We start from the raw sequence: 15204 nt of genomic DNA, 5'->3' as shown, positions 1-15204 counted from the left end.
GCTTGATGACATCATTATACATAAGAAAAAAAAAATACACCTTCCTTAGCCTTTAGCAAAACAATAACGATAATCATAGTTCACTGCCTGTGGTTCCTTGCCTTGTCCTATTACTTACGCAGGGAGAGTTGTTCCCTCTCCAGAAGGGAAGGAAGATCTCTGAAGCTAAATCTGCTGGTTACTAGGTACTCATCTAAATTTTACTGAGCGATTTCACTCAGAAGATAGCACTTTGTAGACTGATGGAAGCAGAAGAAAAGAGGGCCTGCCATCACATCCAGCTTTGTCAAGAGAGAGAAGAAGAGTAGTACCTAGAAATTTGCTCCCAAAGCCAGAAAACAGAATCCCATGAAAAAAATGTAGAGTAAGATTGGGAGTTTGACTTCTCTGTATTAAAATAATAGTAAGTGAGCTAATATTTCTAATTCCTACTGGATTTCAGAGCACTTATGTAAGAACTATAGATGTCAGTGGACCTGGGCTAGCTATACAGAAGGGTTAGGTAGCAGTAGTAGTGGCAGGGATGATTTCAGACTTGAATGAGGCATAAATGGAAGTGGTAAAATAAGGCAAAGAAAGTTAAGATGAAGTATCACCTTGGTAATCATTTAGTTTTTAATTTCTGTGAATGTGGAGGTACTGTTATGCTAGGAAATGCTCACCATTTGAGAATGGAGTTTGAGAGTAGGCTGGGAGGAGCGTGGGAGGTCAGTGCTAGAAGAGGAGGTATTTGTGTGTGCTGTATTTAATTGTCTGTAGATTTCACTGTTCAAATAGTTCTGGTTTGGGTTTTGTTAACGTGGGTCTTCATTCCATAGTTTAAGTGGATGTGAACCATTCTAACTATTCTCTTAAGCTTTACCTTGTGTTTTTATTCTCCTGAATTGTTGCTTTGGTAGGAACGTGATTTTGCTGTTTTTGCATCATCAAAATCATCCTGTTTGTGATGCTGCATTTGGTTGCAGTGGAGATGATTGTCAGGAAAAATATAATTTTTCAGGAAGCATTAACTGGTTTTATATTCAGTGTCAGTAACTGGCAGTTGTAGATAAGGAACTGAAAAAAAAACAAGCATTAATTGTTGTTTCTCCAGGTTTTTAATCTTTCTTTCCCTTTGAAACAGCAACAGTTAAAATAATAAGTAAATCTGTGTTACAAAGGCGAGCTAGATGAAAGAAGAAATTAATATACTCTACATCATAGAAAAGATTTTCTATGTAATCACATTTTTCTTCTCAGATTTCAGACAAATTTCTGCAAAAAGTTTTGGAAACAAGCCTTGTAAAATTATTCAATTGCTTAATGCATCAGTACTCAGTGTTCACAGTATTTACTACATATATGCATCCTATTTGTGGATAAATTTAATACAAAAACTGCATAATGACTGTAAAACACTTTGGCCAAGCAGAGAAGTGTTGTGTAGCCTCAACATAAAAAAGCATTTTTAAAAAAAGTATCTTTATGTGGACACATGCATTTGTAAGCAGCCAGTGTGTGACTTATCACTGTACCAAATACAGCACTGAATGCGGGAACGCATGAGTTCTGAAGTCAGGTAGAACCAATATCTCCATTAAATTTTCTAATCTCCACTGATTCTTCTTCACTTCCTGAAATGTTTTGTCTCCTCATATAGAAATGATATTTCCAATTGCTCTCATCTGTGCTATTGTTTCATTATTGTCACAGCAGTCAATACGTAGATTAAGCGACAAATGGAAAAGAAAATTCAAGAACAATAATGAAGTCAGTATGTGTAATAAAGGGAGGAGGAAAAAGCAAAGCTAGCAGCAGGAACACCATCTCCTCGTTAAAAGTAATGGCGAGGACAGATGTCCACTTGCAGCTCTTGCTGTGCTAACTGACGTTTCCACCATCTGTACTGCTCGGCAGTGTGCGCTCACTGGGAGCAGCGCCCTACAGATCTGCCTGTGCAACAGAAAGCCTGAGTGACCTCCAGTCCTCTTCAAGCCACAAAGTTTGCCTTGTCTAAGGCACCTTTAGGACTACGTAAAATAACATTTCTGATTAAAACAAAAACAGATTCTTTGAAGAGATAAGGAGTGCCCCTGTGTACCTTCTGCTGACAGCAGCACTGAGAACTAATGGAAGCTTTTGCAAAACAAACATCTTTGCCTTAGATTCCCAACTCCCTTAGCTGTATCTCTGTGTATAACATGGATTGCTCTGTGTATTTTCTAGTCCCTTTCTGACCTTATCTCTGCAGTAATGCTTGGCACAGTTATGATGTGGCTTTATCGCTGGTCTTCAGGTTACTTCACGCTCTCCTTTCCTCTTGCTCAATAAATACAGGCATTTGTCAGTTTCTGGCATTCAGAGAAAAAAAAAAAAAGAAAGCTGAGTAGGGTTTTTAGAGTGATAGCCAGACCTGAGGAGGATGGAAACCTTTTGATTGGAACTGAACGTTGAATTTCATTTTCCATCATTTCTAAATAATTTACAGGAAAATAAATGTTATAATTAAAGAAGAAAGAGTAGGTAATGTAATGTAGGTTACGTAATCTATAATCTGGAAGATACTATTGGACATAGATGCTTTAGGCCCCATTTAGTCCTCAGCCTTGTAGTATCTAAATGTCAAGGTCAGTGAACAGTTTTTGTGTTAGAGGAGCATGAGCTCTTGGATTTCTTTGGAGTCCTTTCCAAAGAAATGTATGTACCTATAAAGCACTTCTGTGTGTGCTAAGATCAGTACTGTAGGGCAGGATATATGTACTTTGCTGTCAGGAGGCCATATATAAGCACGCTTTGTGAAATGGTGAATCCATCATATCTGGATAAATGTAATTAGGATCGTTCAAGTATATGTCCAGTATTTCCTGCGCTGCATCATCCATCCCTGTCATGCTGTTGAGTAACCAATCATGTGCTCACCTGCCGGAGCTGGCCCACTGCTGTGCACATATGTTCCATGTTGGAAAATAATCCTTTTGCAGGCACTTTTTTCTTCTGCTTTCCAATATGTTTGAGGTCTCTCTGTTTCAGACATATTTTGCATGTCTGCTTGTAGATGCATGATACAAACATTTCTGTTCAAAATTGCTACACTCTCAACGTTGTTAATGAATTTGCCCCTTAACATATGAAGTAATTGCTGTATTCTGGATACGTTTTGGGGAAATAGCAAAAATTGTGCATGCCATTTTTAATGAAAAGCCTGTTTTGTATTCAAGGGCTTTGCAGCCTTCTGGAAGCTGATTGAACTGGCTTTGTCTCGTTCCTCCTAAAGGCTTGTCACTGCATCACATCCCATCAGGAGTGAGTGGCCTTTCTGATCTCTCATGTGCATTGTCCTAACTTCTGTGGTCTGCACTGGTTCACAGTGCAACTACGCAAATGACTCACTGTCTGCAATTCACATTTCATGGGGGCAGAGCCTTTACCCCATATTGGAAGTTGAATGAGAACTCATGGAGGAGCTGAGAAGTTTGGTGTGTGATTGTATGAATCATGGAGATGGTCACATTTTATAGCAGCTGGAACCTGTCTGTTGTAGTCTCACTCTGCAGTAGGTACTGCAAATTAAATTGGGTGAGGTAATAATAACTACAGTATGCCTTTATCTGGGAGAGGATAGTGTTTCTGAGAAGCTGAAGGTGAAATGAAAGTTTGATGAGTTAGTCAAGAGCCAGGAGCTACACAGCAGTTGTAATTATATACTTCAAGTGAAAGGTGAGTCAATGTCTTTGGCTGTATTATGGCAGGATTGATACGTTCAGAGAAGCATCGCTTTAGGCAATTAGGCTAGTGCTGGGTGCTTTCATCCAGCAGGTATTTCACTGCCATGCATCTGCTGCACTACTGGGAATGGCTGCACCAGTCCTGAATGGAGGAGATGCAGAGCTGAATGCTGTTAGCATGTTTGGATCCTCGCTGCTTCTGCTTGGCAAATTGGGGATCCTTGCAACAGGGCTTCCTGTTCCTCATGGACCCACAGGAGTCAGGGTTCTTAGAGGAGAGATGGAGTTACCCTGAAGTGCATGAGGAGGGGGATGATGGGAATCCTTCCAGCATGGGATGGTTCTTGCTCTCGTGCAGGCACCTTTGTAGCCCTCTGGGGTTCACCTATTTTCATTGTGTCAGCTCAGTGTGAATAAGCATGACTAATTTTACATCTCTAATTACATTCAAATCTTACAGGCTGTAAATGTTCCAACTGGTATCAATATTGTCTGACAGATACATGTGACCACTTGCTCTGTTGATGTTCTTTATGCTTCTTCTGCACTAACATTTGTATTTTGTAGTTTGTTTGTTTGTTTTTTAACAGAAAAAGTGCTAGACATGAACAGACTCAATACAATTGAAAAAACACCTAAGTGAAAGGTTACTCAGCACAACTACAATCACATTCTTACACTGTATCCAGAATTTGAGGCATCATGCAAAAATCCAAACATCTATACAGATCTAAGGAAACCTTGTTTCCCTTTATGCAAACATACTGCCACTGTGGCTGTCTCTTCAAGGGAAAAAAAATTGATGCAGTTCATTCCAGCAATTATGTGACAGTACATATGCACCGAGAGCAGTTGCTTTGAAGAACATGACATGCCTTATTGAATTTTTCTTTGAGGTCATTGACCTGAGGTCAGAACAAAGATGTGCTGCTGCTTCTGGTACTACTGAATGCTGCCGACAGCCATTTCAGCCTCATTCCAGATGTAACATCTCAAATATAACTTAGTTTGACCTTATGATTATATTCAGAAGTCATTGCATACACATATGTATGCTTTTATCTACCTGTATAGGACTTAGTAAGGTAAGCCTACTATTCGCAGACTTGTTTAGGATTAAAACTGACAAGAATTGGTACTAATTAACATCCTTTTCAGAAAGTAGTGACAAATCATCTTGCAAAAGCAAAATTTAAGTGGCAAATCTGTCTGTTTGTTAATATGCCATGGATGGTAAAGCTTGTTTTATCGCTATTGAAGTAATTTGTTTTTAAATTCTTCAAATATATTTTAATTTATTCTATAATACACAAAAAGACAGATATAAGCAGTTACTGTATATTTCTCTGCAATTTTAATTACTTTTTGTTTGTTTTTATTTACAGGGTTAGCTGGCACTGCTGCAGATCTAGAAAAAAGAAAGCTTATTTTTGGAAAAAACTTCATACCCCCAAAGAAGCCAAAAACATTCATACAGCTAGTGTGGGAAGCGCTGCAGGATGTGACTCTTATAATCTTGGAAATTGCAGCCATCATATCCTTGGGGCTTTCATTTTATCAGCCACCTGGAGAAGGGAATGAAGGTAAAAACTTTTGATTGAATTCATTGACATAAATTAAAGTAAAAAAAAAAAAAAAAAGAAAGAAAAAAAAAAGTCCTGTATTTCCAATTGCTTCCATCCCTACCCTCCAGAAGGTCGCGAAGAGGAACTCTGTGTTGTTTTCTTCTATTTCCATTACACGTGGTAGTGACATTATTTGCGTGCTTGACACTTCTTTATGCAAGCCACTGAACTTCATGCTGCATGTGAAGTGAGTTAAAAATCATCATATTCTTATGAAACTTGAGCATTTCTTTCTGTTTTCATATTTGAGCTTGTGGTTGATATTTATTAATCTTAGATTATTGCTTAATGCGTTACAAAGCAGAAATATGTAATTGCTTACGTAACTGATGATCCTGTGCATGCAGACATGAGCAGGACTTGGACTTAGTGAAATTCACTCATTTCAGTGTTTTCAGTGTTTTTTCCATGGCTAGCAAAGCCAGCTCAACAAAGAGCATTGGAGGCTATGTCGTGTTACTGCTGTGATATCTGTAGAAGGCTTTAAGTCCCCCTCCCCTCCTTTTTATTCTTTTTTTTCCTCTCCCTCCTTTGGAAAGTACTCTTGAATTCACATGCTTAAAATATTTATTCCTCTGCATAAATGCAAGATTTCCATTTCTGGCAACTGATCCAGATTTTTTCTTTCCTGCTCTCTCAGACTTACAAAGCTGGATAAAACCTGCTGTGTGAAATGACGTGAATAGCTTGGCAAATGTATGAAAAATGCCTTCTTCTAAATATAGCCTTGAAATGCTTTTTGCATTTGCTTCAGTTTCCTTTGGCTACTTTCCTTGAAGACCCTTCCTTTTTCCTTTCCCATTCACAAACACAATACGCACGTAGCTCCGCAGAGCACTTGTAGCACACTTAAAATTCCTTGTCTTTTATATATGATCAGGAAGCTTTTGTTGCTTTCTCACCTTGAATTATGTTGTTATTGTTTTCAGCAGGTGTTTGATATAGGCATGAGTAGGGAAAGGAGGTAATTTGGTTTTTTTAACTGAAGAAAACATTATTTTTATTACCTCATAACTGGACATAGTAAGATACCCTGGGGACATCATAAACCACAAACGATGGTTTACAAAATTAGGATTGAAGCCTGCAATCTTCTTTCCTAGGCACAAATGTGCCAAGTGTTCTCTTACTATAAAGATTATTTAGTAGGGAAATAATTCTGGAAACAGGATTGTTACAGGGTTCTAGGAAAAGAAGGCTTATGCCATCGGATTCTGATTTTGTATCATTATTATTACCGTTGCTGTTTTGGTTTAATGCAATATTTAAAATGTTTCTTTTCCCGTGGGAATGTATGACACATCTGAAATTCTGGAATGGTACAGAAAGCTCAGCAGTGCAACCTGGGAAAATGTATTTGTGTTTTCCCACAGCACAGTGTTTCCATTCAATGGCCTCTGGTTTCCCCATCATTTTAAAGCTGTTTTCCTTGAAGATTTTTGCCATGCTTTACACAAGAGAGAATAGATCAACATAGAGAATATTCTGTAATCCAGCTTTTTGAACACATTTTAAATTTGGTCCTTTGAATTTTTCCAACGGTGTATTTATTTATTTATTTATTTATTTTTGAGCAATTCCTTATAAGTGGGAGATTCTCTCATTTTAAAATCAGTGTAATTTTAAATGGATGCCAAGGATACGTACAGTTTATTGGTAGATGTCCTTTCCCAGGACACCTTTATGAGCAGGCAGGTCCCACCTGTGCCTGGCCATGTGCCTTGCAGCACTGGAGAGACTGGGAGAGCCAAGAGAGAAATGCCATTTCCCTCATGCCTGATGGTTTGAGATTTGGGCTGTTTTTAAATGGCAACATGAAAACAAACGGCTTTGGGACACCGCTAAACACTATCATGTGTATTTTTTTAAATAGCATTTTAATAGCAAATGTATATGCTGCCCATATATTTAATACATTTCTATGCCTTTCACAAATCTCAAACTTCATCTACCAATGGCTTTATTATGTCATGTGGCAAGTTGAGGTCATATTTAACTTTTTGGAACAGATAACACTTTCTTTTTTAGATGCTTGAATCCTTTATGTTTTGAAGCTGTAACTGAGTTAGTATTTAAGTGGGTTCTGCAGTTTAAGTGCAAAGTATTTTTTTTTTCCTGATGTGTTTGAAAGCCAAAATACACATATCCAAAAAATATCAGAGTGCAAGAATTGCTTTGAGAAACTTGTCTGATGGTGTGGTCTAATGTTTGTATACATCAGTATGTTTTGATGTATTAGGCGGATATGTGCTCTAAAGTTTAAATTTTGGGGGTTAGTAGACTCTTTTTTTTTCCAATTTGATACCATAGATGTTGATATGTTACCCAAATTGAAGTCTTCTGACTGCAGTATGGTTGCATTTCCAAATCTCAACGTTTTGGTACTGTCCTGAGAAAAGTAAATAGATAATTATTTTCTGAGTTGAATTCACTTTCTGTTATTGGAAAGAATTCAAATTTCTGTGGTTTTTACAGTACTGGTAACTATCTTCATCAATCAGCCTCTTACCTGCTAGTAATCTATTGTTTGAAGTACACGAAGGTTTTGTTCTCCTGCTTTTTTTTCCATTCTCATTTAAAAAATGAACAAATGTTGGAAAACATTATTTCTTTTCCTACTGCAATCACAAGATCCTATCTATGTGAATTAGTAGATAATAGCGTGGTTGGGTTTATTGCTTCTCCAGAAGCTACTTCAACTCTATTTTCACATTTCTTACTAAGAGTGAAAGTTTCAAGAATTTGTTATCAGAAGCTGTACTGCTGTTTTTGTGATCTGCTTTGCATTCCCTTTCACCATCTGACAGGCCATTAGGAGAAATTGAGAACTTCTGCATAAATTATTGTCAGCCCTGGGGCAATTACTGCTCTCCTCACTGATCCACATAAAATCGTTTTTCCATTCTTTCAAAGACGTGCAAAATTTTTTCTGTATTTTAGTAAACCTGTACTGAGAAAAAGAAAAAAAACTGTGCTGGTGCAGATGTAGTCACTGCTGTAGTGTTGTTCACACAGGGATGTGAGTAGTTAAAATGTGGCAAGTTAAAAATACTTTATTCCTCAGAACAAAATTCTTCAGTGTCCTGGGTTAATAGATTGCAGACTAGTGAAGGTAATAGTGAGCCAGTGATTTACAAAGAGAATTTATCAATGATATGGGATCCTGGCTTCGTGGTTTTGTATTTTGCATTTTTACTTATTCATTTTTGGATTGTAGATGAGTTCATCCAGGACGGTACAGGATACGCTATCCTGAAATTTGGTCCTCCTAAGCCAGTTGCTTAGTTTTGGTGGTGTTGTGTTGCTTCTTGAGGCTGTGGCCGGGATGCCTGCTAACCTCTTCTGACTTAGTTCTCTTAGGGAGGATAATGCTTCCACATGTTCAACATTCAAGTATTTCCTTATCATTCCTGTAATGTACCCTACTTCTTGGTCATCAGGTGGTAACCTGGAGATTTAAATCAGAAAGGGCACCCCTACAGGAGAGAAGGTACAGCTGCTCTAAAGCTCCCATGAGGATGGCTGCTTCTTTCCATGCTCCTGGTCATGGTAGCACTCACTGTACTCGTGATTCATCTGTTCCTTGTCAATCTAGCAAACCTCATGCTCCTTATATGTAAACTTTGAAAAAGTACATGTATACGGATGGAATGGACAGCAGGTTGCAGTCAGAAGTGGAAATGAATGTGCCAATAGAAACAACAGAATCTTTTGAGTTGGAAGGGACCTCCTTCAATCTTATCAATCTTATGTCCCTTGTCCTATGATCCTTAGATCAGTTTGTGTCATGACTGCTTTTCATGTGCTTTCTAGCCTTCTACAGAGAATTCAGCTGTGTTAACACAGCAGGCATCCTCTGCCTCAGAGGAAAATAATATGTACTGCTTTTCTGATACAACTCTAAGGTCTCTGTTAAGAAGTCTATTAAATATTCTGTGTTTGTATTTATAACCAGAAACAAATAAGTTTCTCGTCCAGCTTCAAACTGTTCACGTAAATTGTTTTTTCTATATTTATTTGTGTACAGCCCAAGGGTAATTTTTCCCACACACTGTCTATATTTGCAAATCAGCCAAGCTCCTATACCTGTTTTTTATGATCTTCAGATTTATATGCAGGGTTTGTCATCTGTATGCATTTCTCTGAATATAGAGAGATTTTTCCCGTGTTGGAGGATGCAGCTATAAATCTGAGCCTGCCATGCCAAATCAGCTTTTATCAGATGCATGTTAAGAATATGGGACAATGGAGAGGGAGGGGTAAAACAAACAAGCAAACAAACAAACAAAAAAAACCAACAAAAACCTTGGCCCCATCACAAGAAATAATGGCTCACAGCTGTATTGCCCTGGGGACAATTCTTAGAAGTTAATTTCTTCAATTTTTTGGCATGCAAGAGATTTGTGTTTCCTTTCTGTTTGGAAGGAGAGCAGTGCATCACTTTGCCACATCCCCACGAGGATGAATGCTGGGGCTTAGAAGAAGAGCCGGCAGGCTCTGCAGTTCTGTCAACATGGGAAAATAAGGAAGAAGACCCTTTCTGAGCAGCCATGCACAATAGGACAGCTTGACCACAGACTTGACACACACTTCTCTCTTTCTGGCCTTTTAATATGTCATTTACTTCCCTTTTTTTTTCTTTGCTAACATTTATGACAAAACTGCATTCGTGTTAGTATTTTCAGGTCTGTCACTCCTTTAGTATCCAATTCTTGATTTTTTTTTTTCCTGCTCTTACAAGAAAAAAATCTTTAGTTGAGTGATTGGTCAGATCACAAATTTTCTATACTCCCTTTCTAAAAAGTAGATTCTTTCTGGTTTTTTTTCCTTATCTTTTGGGATTCTATAAATTTTATATTTTTCTGTTGAAATCAATTTATTCTTAAGTAGTATAAATTAAAAACCCTTTTGGGGAAACCTTGAAATACACTTTTGTGTATGCAAACGCCTACTGGCTCAGAAGAAACACACAGGTGTCATTTGGGCAGGAAGCAAACATTGGGTATGAAATGAATAGCAGGGTCAGCCCTGCAGGAGCACTACCAGCTCATCTGGTGTTGAAAATGGTACTTTTGTATTGTTGAGTTCTGTGGCACAGTACAATCAGTTCCTGCCAAAAGTAAACATATTGTTTCACATTAATACTGATCATTTGTATCATCTTTACACTAGAAATGAGCAGTAGAAAATTTCTAGTATGGCTCATAGTGTCACAAAATCACAGGGATTGACCAGTGGAGATCATTTAGTCCAACCCACTGTGTTCCCTGGAGTGGGTAGCACAGGAAGGCGTCCAGGCAGGTCTTGAATATCCCCCGAGACTCCACAACCTCTCTGGGCAGCCTGTTCCAGTGCTCCGTCATCCTCAAAGCAAAGAAGTTCCTTCTAATGTTCATATGGAACTTCCTGCATCCTGGTTTGTGCTTGTTGTCCTGTTCCACTGGTGGGCACATTGGAAGGACCTGCCCCAATTACTTGGCACCTGCTCATTTAGATACTGATAAGCATTGATAAGGTCTGCTCTCAGTCCTCTCCAGCCTGAACAGCCCCAGGTCTCTCGGCCTTTCTTCATAAGGGGGATGCTCCAGGCCCCTCATCATCCTTGCAGCTATTTGCTAGATTCTCTTGAGAAGTTCTCTTTCTTGAACTGAGGAGCCCAGAACTGAACGCAGCACTCCAGATGCGGCCTCACCAGGACAGAGCAGAGGGGGAAGGATCACCTCTATTGGCCACACTCTTTTTTAATGAACCCAAGGATCCCGCTGGCCTTCCTGACCACAAGGGCACACAGCTGGCTCGTGGCCAACCTGCTGGTCACCAGGACCCCAAGGTCCATCTCTGCAGAGCTCCTCTCTGGCAAATCAGCCCCTAGCCTGTACTGAAGAGTGTGGTTATTCCTCTCCAGGTGTGGGGCTCTGCATTGTCCTTGTTCAAATTCATCAAATCTCCAGCCTTTCCAGGCCTGGTTAGAAGTATCTGCTTCTCCTGTACTTAGGTGATCCTAGGTGACAAGCAGTTGTTTAAAAAAAAAAAAAAAAAAAAAGTGAAAGCAGTAGTTATTGAGGAACTTTAAACAAATTTGATTTAACTTAATTAAAAGTAACCAAGTAACCTCAGATAAATAACCACATAAAAATTCTGAGCTGTCCCCTGAGGGAGGAGAGCTACTCATTTAGCAAGGTGTTCAGTACGTTTACTGAGACACAATTAGTGTAACTGAATGTAAATGGAATGCTTTAATACAGCATTTATCAATTTTTACTTTGGCTTTACCCATACAGTTCACATTTGGAATTTCATCATGCATTTTCCTTAACACCTGAACTCAGTAGGCTACAGGAAGAATACGTCTCCCAGTCTCTAAAAATCTGTCTTCCTGGATTTCATTAATATTTGTTTAGCATATTGATTAATGAGAAAGAATCAGTTGAATTTTAGTTGGAAATGAATCTGCTGAATAAAGTTAATTCTGTATTTTTTTGCATCTTTAAATCTCAGACTATTAAAATAAACACTTTACATGATAGCACAGATTATATTAAAATATATAAATGTAGGCAGTGTGACAATCCAACTTGTAAGATCAACATTTGCTGTTTTACAGATTTCCTAAAATATCAGTGCACAGCAAGAAGCAACTGCAAGTATTTTGCCATCACCCCTTCCAATTTTTAAGGTGTTTCTTTTCAAGCTACTTGAAGATGATAAAGTTATTCAACAAGTCGTGTGCATTTTATATTAAAAAAAAAAAAAAAAATTGGTCAAGCAATGTTTTTGTACAATGAAAATCCATTATCAATTTGTGTCTTTTCCATAAAGCAAGAAGAAATGTAGAAAATGTGAAGCTTTTTTAAAAGAAATGAGCTGAATGCCATTCATTTTAGTACTTTTCAGCGATTTGAGTTCTGGTTTGCCATCCTGCTTCACAAATAATGAAAGTAAAAGATAAGTTGAACCAGCCCTGCATCCCTGAACAATTACTTAAAGTATTTTCCGAATTCTGTTGCAGCTGGCAAAAATGACAATAATTAGCAAACATTTCTCTTGTATATCTCAAAAGGTCAACGAAACAGCAGAACTGTCTTCTAATCCTTGCAGTCAGTGTCAACTAATCACCTTTGGCACAGCAGGGAAACCGAGCAGCCATTTTAGTATTCTTTATTTGTGCTATTTGCAGGCCATGAGCACTCATTTTAATTCTTCAGTTGCCAGCCGTTGGCATAGGACAGTGTAATCTTAGACCAAACCAGGTAGGTCTTTAGAGTGTTTTAGTTCCAACTTAATTTCATTGTAGTCCTTAATTAGAACACATTTGGAATCTCCTCCCGTTTGTCCCAGCTTTCAAATGACTTTGTACTGTAAAATCCTGTAGTGGGTATATTTTCCTGTAAGTGTTACATAACCTACTTCAGACACTGGAGAATACTGAATCAACGAAAAAAAACAGGTCATATGAAGGGGGTATAAAGGCAGTGCAGCCTTAAAAGCTGATATCTCCTAGTAGGAATCCTTATCATCTTTACTACTAAATAACACTGATCCAGCTGCCAGTACTCTAGAGGTTTTAATTGTGATGTCCAAGGATGACAATTTAAGAAAAGCTGAGATGATAGAAGAGCAGGTATTTGGAAATAGTATTTTTATGTAGACTGGATGAATCTCAAGTATAGATTAATTTCAGAGTTACCAGTACAACTTTAGAAGAGTGTTGCCAACACTCCAATGCTTTCATTGTTCATCATAAAAGTTAAAACATGAGATTGCAAAAGGGTTTTTTTTTTAATGTCTGAACCGTCTGTCAGGATAAGTGATGAAGCAGTTGGCATCCTGGAAAACAGGAGAAACAGAAGTATTTGCTCTCTTAAAAACTGCTTGTTCTGCCAGAACCCCACCACTTAACCTTCTTGCCCAAGCTAGGATGAGGTGAAGCAGCATATGGCTTCTCCTGACATTAGCCCAATCTGTTTCTTATAGTGAAGGAATGAAAAAGTATCTTACTTGTTAATCCCTGCCCTAAATCGTGCTTTGGCTTGTAAATATCCAGGAACAGAGAACAGAGCAGGCTGAAATGCCCAGCTGTTACAGATGTGTCCAAACTCATGCATGTACAATATCTTCCCTTCTTCCAATACATGTAAAAGGTGCTTTTAATGATTAACTGGCTACAGTATTTTGTTTCTGAAAGATTTATGCTTTTATGTTGTTTTCTATGTTTAAAAGACAGGGCAAATTCAGAATTAGGGCTCCAAAATATGTGAACTAGAAAGTCCTAGGTAGTAAGGTCATGAAGAGCATCCAATAGCAAACACAAAGGGGCAGAGCATGAGAATTTGATGTGATCTTTGAGGTCATTTAGTCTGTCCCCATATTCAGAAGCACTATCAGCAGTATTTATGCCATTCTAGACAGAAATTTAATCTTACTTAATTTTCCAGGTTTCCAGTAATGGAAGTTTTGCATCTTTCCCAGATAGTTTGTGTGTCCATGCTGTGAGACAGTTATTCCTGGTTTTAACCTAAAAGTCTCTTGTAACAAATTGCCTTGTTTTATTTTATATGCATATGAAGACCTATATGAAGTCATATTTTCAGACATATTTTAACTTCCTGAAGACAACTTATTTATAAATGCTGAGGCATAAATACATACAGTAACTTACTGAACTTTGCCAGTGAGCATTTGAAATTCGAGCAGCATTTTAAACAACGTGTTAATATTGCAGAGGAATACTAGTCATCAATCAGCTTTGACAAAAGGAGCCCAAACTCTCTTAAATTAATGTACTGATTTTAATTTGCTGATTAAAAAAAGTAGTATCAGAATTTATTACCCCAGATGATAACAAGCCAAAAGCTCCATAAACATTTGTATTGCCAAAGTTAAAGCAATGATGTGAAGTACAGCAGTGCTGATTACTTTCATGTTTGCTTGTGATTTCAGAAATCAGCTTTAATTCAGCAGTTTTAAAATCCCAAAGAATGTTCCAAATTCTCAAAATCGCCTGTTTATTATACTTTAATGAAAAGCACTTCAGGATCAAGTTCTAGGGTTATTTGTTGAGTTTCAAAGGAGGGTGCTGTGTGCCCAGTAGTCTGCATGTGTGCAAACAAATGAAATGAAAAATCAAAGTCTGCATGCACTCAGGGCTGTTTGTTTGAAAACAGGTCTGCCCTTCTGAACACCAAGGCTGTGGTGATGAGGCAGATGTGTAGCACTCTGCTACATGATGACATTATGATATGGTGTTTAATCTTTTACTTACATGAATTTTCACCTCTTAGAATGCATAGCACAGAGTAATGAGTATAAGGGATTAAATACAATAATAAATGCTGCAGTTTATGAGCTGGTTTTGTGATTGAGGTCTATAAATGTTCCATTTCTACCTCAGCCTGGTTCTCTTGTTCTTATGAAAATGGCTGAACAATGATGTATTAGAGCACTGAGGGAGGTGGAGGTGTTTCAGTACCTGTTCTGTAGCACATTGGCATAGCCTAAGCTGAAAAGAGCACTGGTTTGATTTTCTGATTTTGCAGTACCTTAGCTGGGCTAGGTTGCTTAAGCCTACTGACTTGCAAATTTTCTTCATCAGTGGCTTTCAAGCTATGGTCTGTGCACCTCTGAGAATCCATGAATTCCTTTGAAGAGGTCTATTAAAACCAGCAACCCACACTGAGTAACCTTACGCTCTCTCCGTAAGGCTTATATGTTACAAGAATTTGAGAGTTCCTCTGTAAATGGTCTGGTATGTATGAAGAAGTGCATCAACCAGCAATCACAAATTCAGGCTGTGCTCCCATTTGGTTTCTTTAGAAGCCCAGTGACATCTGTCATGGTTCTATGTTTTTTGTTTTTGTTTTTTTGTTTTTGGGTTT

General features: G+C 38.1%; 1 protein-coding gene across 1 annotated transcript in view; it reads left to right on the top strand.

The window, feature by feature from the left end:
* Positions 1 to 4570: 4570 nt before the first annotated feature.
* The window catches only part of ATP2B2 (ATPase plasma membrane Ca2+ transporting 2), a 111977-nt gene continuing 101343 nt past the window's right edge, over positions 4571 to 15204 (top strand). The window contains exons 1-2 of the mRNA XM_042880542.1: positions 4571 to 4614; positions 5094 to 5287. Coding sequence (XP_042736476.1) covers positions 4571 to 4614; positions 5094 to 5287 — 238 coding nt within the window. The remainder of the gene's footprint in view (positions 4615 to 5093; positions 5288 to 15204) is intronic.

This window comes from Lagopus leucura, unplaced genomic scaffold (genome assembly GCF_019238085.1).
Source record: "Lagopus leucura isolate 7727_CA_CO unplaced genomic scaffold, USGS_WTPT01 Super-Scaffold_100026, whole genome shotgun sequence".
NCBI classification, from domain to species: Eukaryota; Metazoa; Chordata; class Aves; order Galliformes; family Phasianidae; genus Lagopus; species Lagopus leucura.
Note: the sequence above shows the minus strand (reverse complement) of the source record. Positions and strands in the feature narration are given on the sequence as shown.